This window comes from Gouania willdenowi, chromosome 16 (genome assembly GCF_900634775.1).
Source record: "Gouania willdenowi chromosome 16, fGouWil2.1, whole genome shotgun sequence".
NCBI lineage: Eukaryota > Metazoa > Chordata > Actinopteri > Blenniiformes > Gobiesocidae > Gouania > Gouania willdenowi.
The window spans coordinates 39516159-39532583 of NC_041059.1; the positions used below are offsets into that span (position 1 = coordinate 39516159).

At 39.8% G+C, this 16425-nt stretch overlaps 2 protein-coding genes across 5 annotated transcripts in view; both read right to left on the minus strand.

Moving 5' to 3' along the window:
- Nucleotides 1–16425, minus strand: part of LOC114477622 (NACHT, LRR and PYD domains-containing protein 3-like) — a 425926-nt gene that overhangs the window by 30128 nt on the left and 379373 nt on the right. The window lies entirely within an intron of this gene.
- nr1d2a (nuclear receptor subfamily 1, group D, member 2a) overlaps nucleotides 1–16425 on the minus strand; it is a 44456-nt gene that overhangs the window by 10662 nt on the left and 17369 nt on the right. For 2 of the 4 annotated variants that reach the window (XM_028470049.1, XM_028470048.1), the window contains 7 exons: nucleotides 15542–15724; nucleotides 15371–15459; nucleotides 14666–14810; nucleotides 14042–14595; nucleotides 13384–13569; nucleotides 13092–13302; nucleotides 10989–11440 (listed from right to left, as the gene is read on the minus strand). In XM_028470049.1, the coding sequence (XP_028325850.1) occupies nucleotides 11241–11440; nucleotides 13092–13302; nucleotides 13384–13569; nucleotides 14042–14595; nucleotides 14666–14810; nucleotides 15371–15459; nucleotides 15542–15724 (1568 nt within the window). In that variant the 3' untranslated portion in view covers nucleotides 10989–11240. Of the gene's footprint in view, nucleotides 1–7194; nucleotides 7250–10988; nucleotides 11441–13091; nucleotides 13303–13383; nucleotides 13570–14041; nucleotides 14596–14665; nucleotides 14811–15370; nucleotides 15460–15541; nucleotides 15725–16425 lie in introns of those variants that run through there. The other 2 variants (XM_028470050.1, XM_028470051.1) reach the window with 2 other exon arrangements.

Genomic DNA, 16425 nt, shown 5'->3' on the forward strand with positions numbered 1-16425 from the left:
TTGGGACATTTTCAAAATGTGTGTATGATTAGCACTAATAGCTCCACAGTTTCTCCAGCAGTGATTTCTGGTGTTCTGAAAAACCTGGTTATCACTTTCCATTTGAATTCCCAACAGATGCTCAAGTTTGTTGTGAGATGTGCCTCTGTGCAGATCTCTTCCCATATGTGCTCTGGTATATCTGTTCCCATCTCCACTTCCCATCTTTGTCCTATGTATTGTGAGTTGTTCGCATCCATAGTTGACATAATATTGTATAATTTAGAGATTATTTTTCTCCATTATCTAATTGTTGTACCAGAAATTGTTCAACAAGAGTTGTTCCCACTCTTTATTAAATGTCAAAAATGATCATAATTGCAAATACCTATAGAAATCAGTATTGGGAACACCAATGTCAGACTTTAACTGCTCAAATGTTTTAATATTGCCATTCTTAACTAGTTGATGTAAAACTGTAAAACTGACTATGACCATTTCCTAAAGCCTGTGTCTAATTTAATCCAATATTTGATAGTGGTGAGATTAGTTTGGGCAACTGAAACATAGAATTTATTTTTAATGTATTTTTTGTCCAGATTGACATTTCCATAACAGGCACATCTAAAAAAGGCACATTTTGAAGAGAATCTGCACACAAACTTTTTTCTATGTCCAACCAGCGAGTAAATGTGTAATTTCTGATCCAGGCCAACAGAGGCTCTCATCTGGGCTGCCAAAAATATAATGTGACACTTCTGTTTTATCTATATTGACCTTGTACCCAGAAAAATATCCATACTTGGTGATTATCTGTTTCAAATGCGAGATTGTCACAGTAGGTTTGGATAGGTACAGTAAAACATCGTCGGCATACAGTGATATGTTATGCTTGTCTCCATTGATTGAAACTGCTTTTATAACAGTCATTGCTGATAAGTTGAGCAAACGGTTCGATGCGTATGGCAAATAATAGGGGAGAAAGAGCGCAACCCTGTCTACAACTCTGCTCCAATGTAATCTCTCTGACCTATATCCGTTGACTCTGACTGCTGTTTTCACCCATTTATTAAAATTAGGCCAAAATTTAAATTGATGTAGTGTTTGTACCAGGTATTGCCATGACACTCTATCAAATGCCTTTTGTGCTTCTAAGGCCATAATCCCTGATTCCAATTTGTTTTTTTTTCATATGTTCATATGTTTAATAGGCGTCTTACATTGTCACCATAGTATTGTCCTGTGATAATCCCCATCTGGTCAGGGTGTATGATTTGAGTTATCACCTAATTAACACGTCTGGCCAGAGCTGTCATCAATATACGCAAATCACCGTTCAACAATGATATCGGTCTATAAGATTGACAGTCAGTGGGAACTTTAAAACCTTGCCTCGGCCTTTCCGTGGGATCTCTGCAGCTTCCACGTCACAATGCATTTTTGCAATAATTACTCGTGGTTTGTCTCGGTCTCTTGAATTCCCGAACACACGGTGCGAGCGAGCTACAGTAAGAGCCTCCGCCATGCCGGCTATACGTATATTGCCTCGTCTCATTCTACCCTCCATATATTAACATTTATCCCTCAATGTTGTCATTTCCTTCTGGAGGGTAGATACAGTGCCTTTCAGAGTAGTTGCTTCATCGGACCTTGATGACAGATCACCTTTAACTTCTTGTATGTCGGTCCGTATCGCAGTAATGTCATTAGCAACTAGCTCTTTGAGGCCTGCTATTTCAGCTTTGACTTCACTTAAGTCATCCTCTTGAGTCAACCCCTGAAACTTCAGCTAACCTCTTGCTCAAGGCGCTAAAGAAAAAAAAAGAAAAGAAAAAAAACAAACTTCCTTCTCTTCAAAAATGGCTGATTCAAAGTCTTTGCAGCAGCTGAAGAGGGACAGGACAACTGCCAAACAAAGGTTTTCCCGACTGGCAAACTCAATAGTGAGGAAGAACTCATCAAAGCCTTCAGCAAAATCACACTAGAGGCTGACAAGGTGATGAAAGTAAATGAGGAGATGCAAGCTACTTATGCCGAGACAAGGGAGTCTAGAGAAGAGCCCTCCTCCAAAGAAGATCTGGATATGGATGCGGACATCCAGAAGACAGCATGTGAATGTGAGAGTAGACTGGAGGAAGTCGAAGCAGCAGTCATTCAGAGGGTCCTATGAAATAATTATGGCTGCTCTGAACTTTTCCTGGTGTTAAAAGCAGCTGAAAGAGAATGCAAGCACATATCAGCAATGCAGCCTAGTGTGAAGTTGGAAGTGTACGAATTCATGCTGAAGAATTTTGAAGAGCTGGTTAAGGCAGCAAAACAAACCCTCTGTAAATGGAGTCGCTGGATCCCAGAAGCAGACCGGATGGACCTGCAGCAGCGGTTGATGGAGTTGGAAGCCAGCTTACCTGTGCTGGTGTCAGAGAAAGCTGCTCTGATGCAGGCAAAAATGGAACTGGAGGAGCAAGGCAAAGGAACCCTCTGTTTCCAATCTCCTGCCATCAAATTGAGACCAACAGCACTCCCAAAATTTGATGGGAGTAAACAAAACTTCTATTCCTGGAAGAAAGATTGGGAGGCACTCCAAAAGCAAGGAGAACCTACCGGCTCTAAGGAGGTTAGGAAGTTTCAGCTGTTGGATAGTCTCGAAGAAAAGCTGGCAAGGGACCTTCGCCGGTCAACATATGGAACGGCAGATGAAATTTTCCGCGTACTCGGAAATCGCTTTTGAAATAAAACTGCAATTGCCTTGGAAATCGTTGAAGAACTGCAGATGATCCCACCAGTGAGAAGTCACCAACCTAGGAAGATTGTTGAATTAATACAGGTGTTGAAAAAGGCTTTACAGGACCTCAGTGATTTAGGAAATATGGGTGCCCTAAAAAACTCGCTTGACACAAAGTCCTTGGAAAGTAAGCTGTCAGATGGCCTAAAGAAGGAGTGGCTGGTCTATGCATCTGAAGATGAAGAGACATCACACATTGACAGGTTTGACAAGCTCCTTAAATTTCTGAGGAGTCAAGAGAAGATTTACGAGCAGTTGGAGCAGTTAAGAAATGATGATCCTGGAAGAAAGGAGCCAAAGATCCCACATAAGAATGCTCGCACAAAGGCCACCAAATCAACCAGTCCCCAAGCTTGTGTTGTCTGTGGAGAAAGTGGCCACAGAAAGAAACTAAACTACTGCAAGAAATTCAAGGCGCTTAAAGTTGGCGAAAAGAAAGAGGCAGTGAAGAGACTTGGTGCTTGTGAGAGGTGTTTGGAGGTTCACACTAATGACGATGAGTGCAAAACAACCTTTTTGTGCAGTAAAGAGGCGTGTAAGGATGGTCAAATACCGGATCATCACTTTTATCTCTGTCTCAAGTCTGAAAGCAAAGGAGGTGAGCTAAACAGGTTAAAGCGCAACTCAGTAAAAAGTGGAGTTAAAAAGTACACGGAGGACTAAGAAGAGTTCCTGACCAAGTTGGCCCCTGAGTTAGCTCTGCAGTGTCGGAACGTCTTTTCCAACTCTGTTTCAAAGACATTCAGCTCAATTGCACCTGTACGCAACTTGTTGGCAGAGAACGACCTCCATGAATTCCCAGTTATAAAGATGATTCTAGAGGTGGTTGCCAACGCTGGGCAAAAAATCCGACACTAATTATATTACTCATGAGGCTGCAAGCGAACTAAATCTGCGAAGTGAGGAAGTGACCCTCATAGTTCATGGTGTTGGAGGGATGCAAGTCACTGTAAACACAAAGCGCTAAAATTTACTAAAAATCCGTGTTGCAACCACAAACAGCACCCTAAAGTCTCACCAGCTTGTTTGTTATGGACTTAATTGCATTGCCAAGGTCAATCATCATGTGTCACCAAAGAAATTGCAAAATATATTTCCCGATATACCCCTTCATGAACTGGTCCGGCCCACACAAATTAATCTTCTCATTAGTCATAAGGAAGGAAAACTTGTCCCACAGAAAATCCGGTCTATTGGAGATCTGGTCCTGTGGGAGGGCCCCCTTGGGAAGACGGCGGGCGGCTCTCACCCAGATCTCCTGGAAGAGGTAGCAGTTACAACTCCAGAATGCATTTTGCACGCTCCATGCGTTCAGCCACAGTACAAAGAAGTCACCTGTAAAAGCCCAAAGTCTCCAGCTCAAACTCTTGCCACCACATCAGCTGCCAGCCGAAGTTTTATGGATTGGTGGAAGTGGGACAGCATAGGAGCTGCTTGTCAGCCCAGGTGTGGTGGTTGTCAATGCGGAAATTGTCAACCTGGGGGGAAAGAGATGTCCCTCTCTGAAGAGCGAGAGCTTGAGCAAATAAAGAGTGGGTTGACCTATGTGATGGGAGATCACCACTGTGAGGAGCCTCACTAGCATGCAAAGTACCCTTGGTCGATGGACCCATCAACTTTGCCAAATAATAGAAGAGCAGTTAAAGCAACATTCTTAAGGACTGAAAAGCAGCTGGGAAGAGAACCAAAATGGAAAATGGCTTACAAGGCTTGAGGATCAAGAAGTCCATCTACACCGCTTTCTCTGGAGAAACGATGAGAATGAAGACATTCAAGAATATGCAATCACAAGGGTCAACATTGGTGACAAACCAACAGGCTGTATCGCTCAGTTTGCCATGCGGGAGACTGCAAACTTGCCATTTTTTGACCACCTTAAAGAAAAACGTAGAGTCCTGGAGCAAGATACATATGTGGATGATATTCTTACCTCACACAATGATCGAAGCAAACTCAAGAAAATGACAGCCAACATCGAACAAATACTAAAAGCCGGTGGGTTCCACATGAAGCCGTGGGCTTACACAGGGCAAAGTGGGAGGCCAGAAAGTGGGAAGCTGAGAGCTAATGAATCCTCTGTAATGATCCTCCCAAACCAACTCTCTGAGGAGGAAAATAAAGCACTGGGCCTTGGCTATGATCCTAGAGATGACAAGCTTCGCTTGATGGTAGCTATGAATATTTCTGAAACAAAAAAGATGCGATTAGGAAAAGATCTGTCAAAAAATGAAGTAAAGTCACATACACCAAACCCACTCACCCGAAGAGAGCTTCTAAGTCAAGTTTCCGGCCTTTACGATCCCCCTGGCCTTGTGACTCCAGTCAAGCAGAAAGGGGCCATTCTAGTAAGGAGAGCCTTTCAAGAAGCAAGGGTGATGCACTGCCCATCAGAAGATACATGGGACATACCTTTATCTGAGGGTCTGTGAGAACATGCCATCAACTTACTTGAAAACTACACTGAGCTCAGTCAATTGAGAGTCACTAGATCCCTGACACCCTGTGACTCGAGTGCTGAACCCTGTGGTATAGCATTTTTTGATGGAAGTGAACATTCTTATGGTGCAGTAATGTACTTAAGATGGAAGTGTCTTCAAGGTGTGACTATACGGCTAGTTGAGTCCAAAGCCAAGTTGACACCACTGGATCATAAAGGGGATGCAGTTAAGGCTGAAGTCTGTGGTGCTGTGTTTGCAGGCTGTTTAAAGAAGTATTTCCTCAAACACTGCAAAATTTGTGATGAGAGATGGTATCACTTGATTGACAGCCAGACGGTTTTGGGAGCAATACAACGAGAAAGCTATGGTTACCAAACGTTCTTTGCCAATAGAGTCGCTGCACTTACTCACGCAAAAGCAAAGAAAGAGCTGAAGCAGAACCTCCCTCCTTTCCAAGCAGATCTGCACAGGGCACCTGCTGGGACTGCATTCTCAAAACTACTAAAGACACTGGCAATGGTTTGGAGAGCAGCGAAAAAGTTCCTTGGTATCAAAGCCGAGGGGAGATCAAAGTGGGAGACAGTTCAGTCAGCCAGTGTCATCACTGTAATTGAGAGGCAAGATGCTTTTCGAGATCTCTGTCTGGCAGCCCAAGAAGGAGTAACCTTCCCCAGCACCACAACAAACAGGCTGGTTATGTACAAGGATGAAGCATCTGGGCTGATGATGTGCAGAGGCAGAGTTCAGCATTTCAAAGAAAACTGCTTGAGTGTCCCGTTAATTCCTTTAGATACTTCCTTTCGGAACCGCGCTCGAAAGGCACTGGATAAATTTGCTTCATTCTTTTTTAGGATGCGTGCCAGTGTTGATGTCGAGACCTGATGGACGTTGTTGAATATGGCGTGGTTATTGACAATGTTAGCTTGGAGCTGATTGAGTGTTATTGCATTGTTGGCCAAAACCACTATCTCCCTCTCTTGCTGTTCTGTGAACATGGGAGGTCTTCCCCCTTGTCATTCCTGACCCTCAATCCTATGTAGAAAATTAAGAACAGTATACAATACAAGTAATTTCACAGGAAAAGGTAACAGAAGTGCTGATAGTGCATAGATTACAGTACTGTAAGCAGTTACTGAAACCGTGCAGATGTTTTTGATGTGATGATATTTTTACAAAACCTATTTTCCAGTCGAAATGTTCTCATCACACTTGCCACTGTATATCAACTTAGATTTGGCTGTACTCGCAGTCCAGCCTCCCTCAGCGTCAGGCCGTGGTCGACAACGTGGTCAACCAGTGTTGCACGGATCTCAGTTGTCAGATTCGGTCCTCTTTGAGAACCTTCTTGTCTTCCTCTGTTGATTCCTCTTTCTCCTCCTCGTCCTCCTCTTTCTCCTTGTCCTCCTCCTCGTCTTACTCTTTCTCTGACTCTTTCCATTGTGCTTGAAGACCGATGAACTCACCTGCTGCTTTTTATAGGGCTTACACACCCGATTGGTGTGTCTACAATTAAGCAAATGAGTGTTTGCACACCTGATGACTGTGTTGAACCAATTGGTTGGACGGTGTGGTCATGTGACAGTCAGTGCTTTGGTATTGCAAGGAAGTGACCTCATGATAGATTTTGTGTGTTTAGTGTTTTACAAATCACTGTGTGTAGAGTTTTGCAACAAGTGTAAGGTTGACAATGTGCTTATAGTTGTGCAAATATGGGCTGATGTTTTGCTTCTTGAGTGTATGGTTTTGCTAATACTGTACGACTTTTAATTTTAGTGTGGAAGCAATCCAAAAAAACTGTAAGTAGGATTTTATTACGATTTACCTGGAGCCATGAAGCATACGTGTTACTCCATGCCTTGCCCACTAGACCCCCACATTAGTGTGTTTTGATCAGCGTTTGTAGTCCAGCTCATATCTGGAAAGGAATGTTTGGTTAATTCAAGCCAGCTAACGGAGCTTAATCCAATCTAGATTTGTAGCTTACCCCGCAAACACTGTGTGTGTGTGTGTGTGTGTGTGTGTGTGTGTGTGTGTGTGTGTGTGTGTGTGTTGCTTTTTATGTAATATTGTAAATATTTGTAATGATCATGCAGGAGACAACAGGCAGATTAGCTCCTGCTATAAATCAGGAGCTCAATAAAATGAAATGTGCTTACCTAAGCACACTTTTATAAATGAGACCCCAGGAGTCAGAAGGAGGGTTGGACTTTGTCTGAATTTGAACAATTCTGATTGTTTTAAGAGGCATGGTCAAATAAATGTAGATGTTTTAAATGAGCTGCTAACCAGAGGTGTTTCTGGATCAAATAGTTTGAACCTCTCTATGATTTTTTAATTCAATTTACTTTTTATGAACTTTACTAGGAATGACACAAACTCCTGGAGATGGTCAGCAACTGGAAAACCAAGCGTTACTGGTTACAGTAACTGGCATGTAACTCAACCTATGTTCTATAAGGACCAACAGTACTGCTGTGGTGTGAACATTTATGGGCAGTGGTGTCAGGCCCTCTTAGGCTGCAGGCTCTCTCTCACTGTGTGTGTGTGCTTAATTACAGGAGTGACTTCAGCTGTGCAGGAGCTGAGCTGCAGCTACAACCAATCACCACTCTCCACAGCTATAAGAACCGGTCGTCAGCTCCACCTCCTTGCCAGATCGTAGACTCAGTTTCATCTAGCTCAGTCAGATCCTGCATTCCCTCCACTCCTGAACCAGCCTGGGCTCAGCCACACGGACTACTCAGTGAACTACCTGCCTTGCCTGCCTCTTTGTCAGCTCACCGACCTGCCCTGGATCCCCTGTTCTCTCCACGCACCAGCCTGCCTCTGTCAGCTCTCATCTGGACTCTATACCTGCAAACAACTGACTAATAAGTACTGGAAATAAACATTGTCATTGCATTCGTCACCAGTCTCAGTCTCCGTCTCTGCAATTGGGTTCACTACGGGATACAAGCCTAACAAGTGGTTTGATCAACTCTGCTCTGTGGAAAGATACTTTGTGTTGTGATTATAAAAACATTTTGTCTAAACTTAGTCTGAAACTTTTCTTAGAGAAGTTTCATCAACACAATAAGTGATGTCATCTGTTAAACATCAGCTTAGTATGAACACAACAAGGTTAACGTTATAAAGAAAGACACATGGACAGAGAAAACAGACAGATATCACTGACATGTACAGGTCAGTTTTATTGTGGTAGGTTAGACCACCTAAAGAAAACTGTGGTGGTCTTCAGACTACTGCTTACTGGACTATTGCCTGGAACACTCAGTGTTCTAAGTCAAATAGTGATCATAGCACAGAGACCACAGGTGGTCACACCTCTACCAACAGCAGCATAAAGACTACAACTGGGGGCAGGAGGAAGGGGAGGTGATCTCAGCGAGTAGTCATCTTTCACATGGCCATCAGTAAACAGGTTGTACAACACACACAAGCTCATGCAAAATAAGATTTGCTTGCTTACTTTCACATTTCATACCATTCAAAGACACACATCTGCTGCTTGTAGATAACAGCTAAAAAAATATTATTTTCTATGTTCATGATTTAGTGCAAAACTGCAAAAAAGAGATCATTTTGATGATTCCACTAAGTCAGTACATTTTTATTGTATTCTTTTTAACCTATGCAACACTTGGGATCCTTTAGGGGGATGGATTAGGTTTTAATGTTTGTCAAGAATTTGCAATTTGCACTCATTTCATTTTTTGGAAAAACTTTTGCATTTTTTTTTTTTTTGAATTTATTTTTCCATCTTTTGTTTGAACTGCAGCAAATGTAACTCTCCTGACTGCCTAACAGTCTGTGTGGGCTGGAATGTGGAAAATGATCATTTCACGTTTGTTAGTTTTTAGGGATGAGCGAGTACAGCATTATCTATATCTGTTAAGTGGGTCAGGTTGTCTTAAAATGGGCGGGGCTTTCACCGCTATGTTATTTTAAGCATGTAATTGATATGGGTTGATCAGAAATTGTTATATTATTTGATTTGAAGAAAAAAAAAAAAACGTGCAAAATCTTGATGTTCAGAAACTGGAGAGTTTTTCAAGTTAAGTCCATAGTTGATGCTTTAGATTCAAAGGTGAAGATATATTTTTATTGCACTATTATCATATATTGGTATTTATTTATTTTTTGCACTATTATCATATGTTGATATTTATTTTTCTGCTCTATTATCATATGTTGATATTTATTTTTCTGCTCTATTATATGTTGATATTTTGACAGGAGCAATTTATTGATGAATGTATTTTAAATACGTGAATACTTTTTTACTGTATTTTTTTTTTCAATGAAATATACTTCAAATACACATGAATTGTCATGATTTATTAATTTAAATTAATTTGAAATATAATTCTGTTGATGGTTTGTTTGTTTTGGTAGTAGATTTGTGTTTTTGAGGTAATTTTTTCTCACATTTTTGTGTGATTTTGGATTCATGTTATCTCATTTTTTGTGTATTTCTGTTGATGTTCTTTTTGATAGTTGTTTTTTGGGAAAGGTTTTCTATTTTTCTCTATAATGTTTGTTTTTTGAAGTGTTTTTGTTTTACCTTTGTGTAGTTTACTGTGTAATTGTTTATATATCTATATATATATATATTGTATATATTATTGTTTTTGTGTTCTTTAGTTGTAATTTTGGAGTCATTTTTGCATAATTCTGTTGACGTTTTTACTTTGGTCGTAGATTTTTGTGTAACAAGTAGGACAAACTGCTTCATCATCAAATATCTCATCGTAGAAAATGACAGGATTATTTAATTTATATAACTGGTGTTTTTATACTAATTAATATATTTATAGACAGAATAAACTCATTTATTACACACGCATGTGTATTATTAACAGGAGGAATTTATTGATTAACTACTTTTAAATACTTTATTTATTTTAATTAATTGATTAATTTCAAAGAAATATTCTATCAATATATTGATACATTTGTTTACTACAGTAACAGTTATTTCTGGAAACGCATTCTAAACAATGTTTTAGTTCCACGCAAACATTAAAAATCCCAAACATAAGCATTAATAATAAAAACACGAACCACAAACTCATCTTAACATGTTTTTATTCTTCCTATAACATATTTATATTCCAGCAGATATTCATATATATATATATTTATATTATTTATAGGTATTTACAGGTGTCAGTTTAAAAAGAAACTGATAAGACAAAACATTGGATTTACAAAAGACAGAAAAAAGTAAAAACCCCATCAAATGGAGAGAAATGATAAAAACATGTGCAGTGATTGATCTGTACAACACACACACACACACACACACACACGTACGTACGTAGTGTTTCCAGGCATCAACAGGTAAACAAACGTTAAATAAAACATTTCACACACACTGGATTCTAAATGGCTTTAACACAGAGGTCTCAAACTAACACTGTCCGAGGGCCCAAACATGGCTTAAATTTTTTACAAAATACTGCGTTTCATTTTAAAAATTTTTGAACTATTATTCTGTTTTTTAAATATTATTCTTTCTTTTTAAAAAAAAAAAAAAACTTTACTACAACTGCAATCTATAAACTTTTTTTTTTGCAAGTTTTTAGCTTTTCAAATTTTTTCAAATACATTTCATGCATTGACTTCTGATACATTTGTTTTACAGTTCTCTGGTTATTATTACACAGTAATCAATAGAGAATTGAAATCATAAGACAATAAAATGGCTTTAAAACGACTGTTTCGTTAAAAGTTTAAAATGTAATATTTGCCGATATTTTTTTTAAATTTTAAATACATTTCTTTAGCTTTTCAATTATTTTTTAAATTCATATAAAAATCATACAAAATAATTTAAATCACATTTCAAAGCAGCGGGATGCGGCCCACAGTTTGAGACCCCTGATGTAAAAGGAAAGTGTGTGTGTGTGTGTGTGTGTGTGTGTGAATACAGTACAAGTTGTCAAGTATTCTCATCTGATAGTTCATACATTCTGGGAGCAAACGGATTGGTCTATGGCGTGTGTGTGAGTGTGTGTGTGTGTGTGTGTGTGCACGTGCTACGGGTGCACGGTGAAGGCCAGCAGCTCCTCTGAGTGCAGGTTATTGAGCGAGCGCAGCTCTGGGAGCCTCAGCAGCAGCTTAGTGAAGGTTGTGGCCGACTGCTCTCCGTGGTTCTGAACCATCAGGTTCCTCAAGACCCGGATCAGCTTGTCCTGTAGAACCTCCACAGAGTCCAGGTCCTGGAGGCCAGAGCGATCTGACACACACAGAGAGAAAGATATTAGACATTAAGACCTGAACCACCACTGGGTCCTAGAGAACCTTCAATCCACAACCTCAACAACAAACAGCGACAACTATAGTGACGTTATCATTTTTATCTCTTATTTTCTGTGGTTTTATTGTGCGTTTGTGTTTTTTTTCTTCAGTTTCCTGTGTATTCTTGACGTCATTTTCATGTATTTATGTTTTTTGTGTAGAATTTTGTAGTATTTGGTGTCATTTTTGCTGTTTCTGTATTTTTGTTGTTTCACAAATATTCTAGTTTTCATTGTGGGTTTTTTGCTGTTGTGTATTTTTGTTGTTTAATTTATTTTCTAAATTTTTCATTTGTTGTCAAGTTGTGTATTTTTCGATCATTTTGTGTGTTTTTGGAGCCATATTTGTGTATTTTTGTTGTTATTTTATGTATTTTTCAGGTATTTATCATGATCAGCATTTATTAACAAAGTTTGTGTGTTTTTGTAAATCAGTTCATGTTTATCTGTGTGTTGTTGTCGCCATCTAGCAGCAGAAAAGTGTAACTGCACTTTCTGCTTTTTTCACCTCTCAACAGCAGATCTGTGTCCGTCCAGTACAGTTAAATCTTACATCTAAGTCCACATAAACGGCTTCATCCATAAGTTATGCATTATAAATCATTGTGTTGACATGTTTGGTTAATATATAGGTACTTTGCATACTCTTTGGAGTGGTGTTTTGGAAGATGGCTACTAGCTAACTGTTAGCATCAGATAAATGTACCAGTCCTACAGTATAGTTAATAACTTGAGTGTTATGCAGACTTATTTACATATGTACGTTTCTTTGCATGTATTTATGGTCATTTGGGGTGTTTTATGTTAATTATCTCATCTTTTGTTGGAGTTTTTGAATGTATGAATATTCTCATTCATTAAGTCTGATCCTTGGAGGATATAAAAATACTGTTAAGCCAACAACTTTTAGTGAAGACAGCATAGTTGTTTTTTTATTTTTTCCATTCATTTTGGTATATTTTTCATTATTATTTGTATGTTTTTCTGTTAACTTTGTATATTTTTGTTAACTTTGTAAATGATGAAGATCTACACGTGATCCAAGTAGAACTAGTTTTAGCAGTAGTTTGTGTATTTCTGTTTGGTCGTAGTTTGGTTTTTTGGCTGGTTTTCTTGTATTTTTATGTTCATTTTGTGTAGTTTTGTAGTAATCTTATGTGCTTTTAAAATTATTTGTGTATTTTTAATGTCATTTTGTCCATTTTTCTGCATAACATTTGTTTTTTGCGTAATTTTATTGTCATTTTGTGTAGCTTTTGAATCATTTTTGCATATTTCCCTTGACGTTTTATTTATTTTGTATAGTTTTGTGCATTTTTTTAAGTAATTTGATCAAATTTTTTGTATATTGATGTCGCCCATTTGTTTTTTTTTAAGTGATTTTTGTGTATTTCTGTTGATGTTTTATTTTGATAGTAGTTTTGTGTTTTAATCTTTTTTGATTATATTTTTGTTGTCCTTTTGTGTATGTATGTATGTATGCATAATGTATGTTTTTTGCAGTATTTTGTGTATTTTTGTTGTCATTTTGTGTTTTTGTAAAAGATGTATGTTAATAATGATTATTGGGTGTAGTTTGCATGTTCTCACCGGCTGAGACGAGCACCACGGCGGTGAAGAGGCTCATCTCGTCTGCGTTCAGCTGCAGCGCCGCTAGTTTCTCACTGAACTCACACATGGAGTGGAGCAACTCTCCAACGCCCAGCGAACGCAGCGTGTCCAGGCTGTAGCGCTTACCGCTGAGGAAGCTGACAGTACGCTCTGTCGCGTTGAAGAGGGACGCAAAACGTACCATCAGCACCTGGAGGAGACGCCACATGTTTATTAGCATCTCAATCACCATGGTGTGCGTGTGTGTGCGCATGTGCGTGTGTGTGCGTACCTCAAATGTTCCGGCCTTCAACAGGCCCACCTGGTCGTGTTCTGGTAATTCTCTGAAACCAGGGATCCTCTTGGCAAACTCCACCACTTCCCTCACGGCGGGAATGAAGCTCCTGGAAAACTCCTCCCAGATCTCGTGGCTCTGTCGGCGAGTGTCAGCGTACAGCGACGCGTTCATCGGATACACCTGAAGGTCAAACAAGGTCAGAGATTGGCACCATAAAAATTACTCAAAAAAAACAAACGACAACCAAAATGAACAAAAAGTCAACAGAAATACACAAAAATGATTCCATAAACACAAAATTACAACAAAATATAGAAAAAAAAATGATAAAATGACACAAAATGAAAACAGAAATACACGAAAAACAGACATTATACAGAAAAATACACAAAAGGACAACAAAAATACAAGAAAACCCCCCAAAAAAACCAAACTACTACCAAAATAAACAAAGTGTCAACAGAAATACACAAGAAAAGACTCCAAAACTACACAATATTACAACAAAAATACACACAAAATTAGAAAAGCACTCAAGATTAGAAGACGTTGAGAGAAATGTGCAAAAATGACGCCAAAATACACAACAAACAAACAGAAAAATACACAAAATTACAACAAAAATACCAGATTAACATTAGCGAGTGCTCACCAGGTGTGTTCTGTTCTCGCTGCTCATTGGTTCGTGGTAACTGGGGCTCTGTGCATCACATTGTGGGCGTCGACCATCGGGGGCCCCGCCCAGCTGCTCTCTGTAGTTGGAGTTAGTGACATTGTGCTGGCTCCAGGCGCTCCACGCGTCCTGCTGCTCCTCCATGCGACTCTCCGTGGGCGTGTCCGGAGAGGGCGGGGCTTGGACAAAAGTGCTACGGGAGGCTCCGCCTTCATCCTCACTGCTGTCGGAGCCACAGGAGGAGGCGGAGCTGGTGTTGGTGTCCATGGAGAGAACGGAGTCGCACTGCGGCGACGACGGGCCGGAGCAAGACGACGAGTCAGAGGACGAGGAGCAGGTGGAGGAGGAGGACGAGGAGCAGGTGGAGGAGGAGGTCAAGGAGCAGGAGGAAGACGAGGAGCAGTCAGAGGACGAGGAGCAGGCGGAGCTCGGGTTCAGCTGGTTGTTGGTGCTCATCATGTTGTTCATGGCGTTCTGCATCTCCAGAAGCATCTTCTGCTTCTCACGCTTAGGTATACGTCCGAATCGAACGGCTGTGGACAGACGACATAGGTCAGCATCCGACCAATCACATTATCGCACAGAAGTAATCTGATTACTCACCATCTCGGGACATTCCCACAGACAGACACTTCTTAAAGCGACACTGCTGGCAGCGGTTCCTGTTGATCCTCACGATGATGCAGTTCTCCATCTTCACACACTTCTTATACTGGATGTTCTGCTGGATGCTGCGTCTGAAGAAGCCCTGATACACACACACACACACATTTTTGTTGTCATTTTTCTGTGTTTCTGTTGATGTTGTGTTCATTTTTGTAGGAGTTTTGGGATTTTTTTTTATTGTATTTTTGTTGTCATTTTGTTTTGTTTTTCTGTATAATGCTTGTTTTTTGTGTATTTCTATTGTCATTTTGGGTAGTGTTGGAGTGTCTCTTGAGATATTGTTTATTTTGGTTGTACCGTAGTTTTTTGTGTAATTGGAGTCTTTTTTGGTGGGCTTTTCTTGTGTTTTTGTCGTCCTTTTGTGTATTTTTTTGTATAATGTATGTTTTTTGCAGTATTTTGTGTAATTCTGTTGATGTTTTGTTTATTTTGGTAGTAGTTTTTTGTGTTTATGAAGTCATTTTTAGTTTTTTCCAGTAATTTTGTCGTCCTTTTGAGTTTTTCAAATCATTTTTGTGTATTTCTGTTGATTTTTTTGTTTATTTTGGTCGCAATTTTTAGTTTTTGGAGTCGTTTTTCTGTACAGTGTCTGTTTTTTTTCAGAATTTTGTACATTTTTATTGTCCTTATGTGTGCTCTCACCTTGCAGCCTTCGCAGGCGTGGACGCCGTAGTGAAAACCTGACGCCACGTCGCCGCACACTTTACACAGCAGCACCATCCCATTGATCTCTGCACACACACACACACACACACACACGTTACACACTGAACTACACACAGGGCCGACTCACACTAACAGAAGGAAACCTACTGGTGATGCTGCTCTTCGACGAGGACGAGCGTCCATTCTTGTCCGAGCGCTGCTGTCCGCTCTTTGTGGGCGGAGCTAAGTCCACCAGCATTCCCACGGCGCGGCTCGGCAGTGATGGGCGAGAAGGGGGCGGAGACAATGACGGGAGGGCGGAGCCAGAGGAGATGTAGGCAATGACGCCACCTGAGCAGAAAGAGAGAGAGAAACGGTGCTTGTCACGTTTCAGCAGATTAAAGAAAAAGAAAGAAAAGACTCAGAAAAATAAATCCAACAAAATAAATATGTGACAAAAGAAAAAAGAAATTAAATATATTAAAACAAAGTCAAACTAAAAACATAAAAGTTGACTAAAAATTAGGTTTTTGGCCCACAGACGGTCTTAGTTTAAGACCTGTGACGTACTCGGATGCTGCACAATTTAATGACGTTCAGTGTGTGTGTGTGTGTGTGTGTGTGTGTGTGTGTGGTTTGACCTGCTTTATCACATCCAGCCTATGATTGGATAACACCGTTACATAATGAGCCTGTCAGACGAGGTCAGTGAAGCAGCAAGACAAACGTTATGTAATCACAGACACACACAGGAAGGTTGGGAGTTCAAATCCCTGTTCATCCTGCCCTTAAAATAACACTTCAGTTTGTTTATTGTTGCTATTTTGCATTTTCACAAAGCCACCAGTGTACGTTCTAGTTTCAAAATAAAAGCGTGACCAAAAGAACCGTCATGCTGCAATGGAATTTGACACCAGACAAATAAATAACATGTTGACAATCAGAGGATTTTTTTATTTTTTTTAATATTAGTTTTGTTTATCTGACTGTCGTTTATTTAGTTTTAAAGTTTTAATCTGTTTCAATCTAATATCAGATTTTGAGGTGTTTTG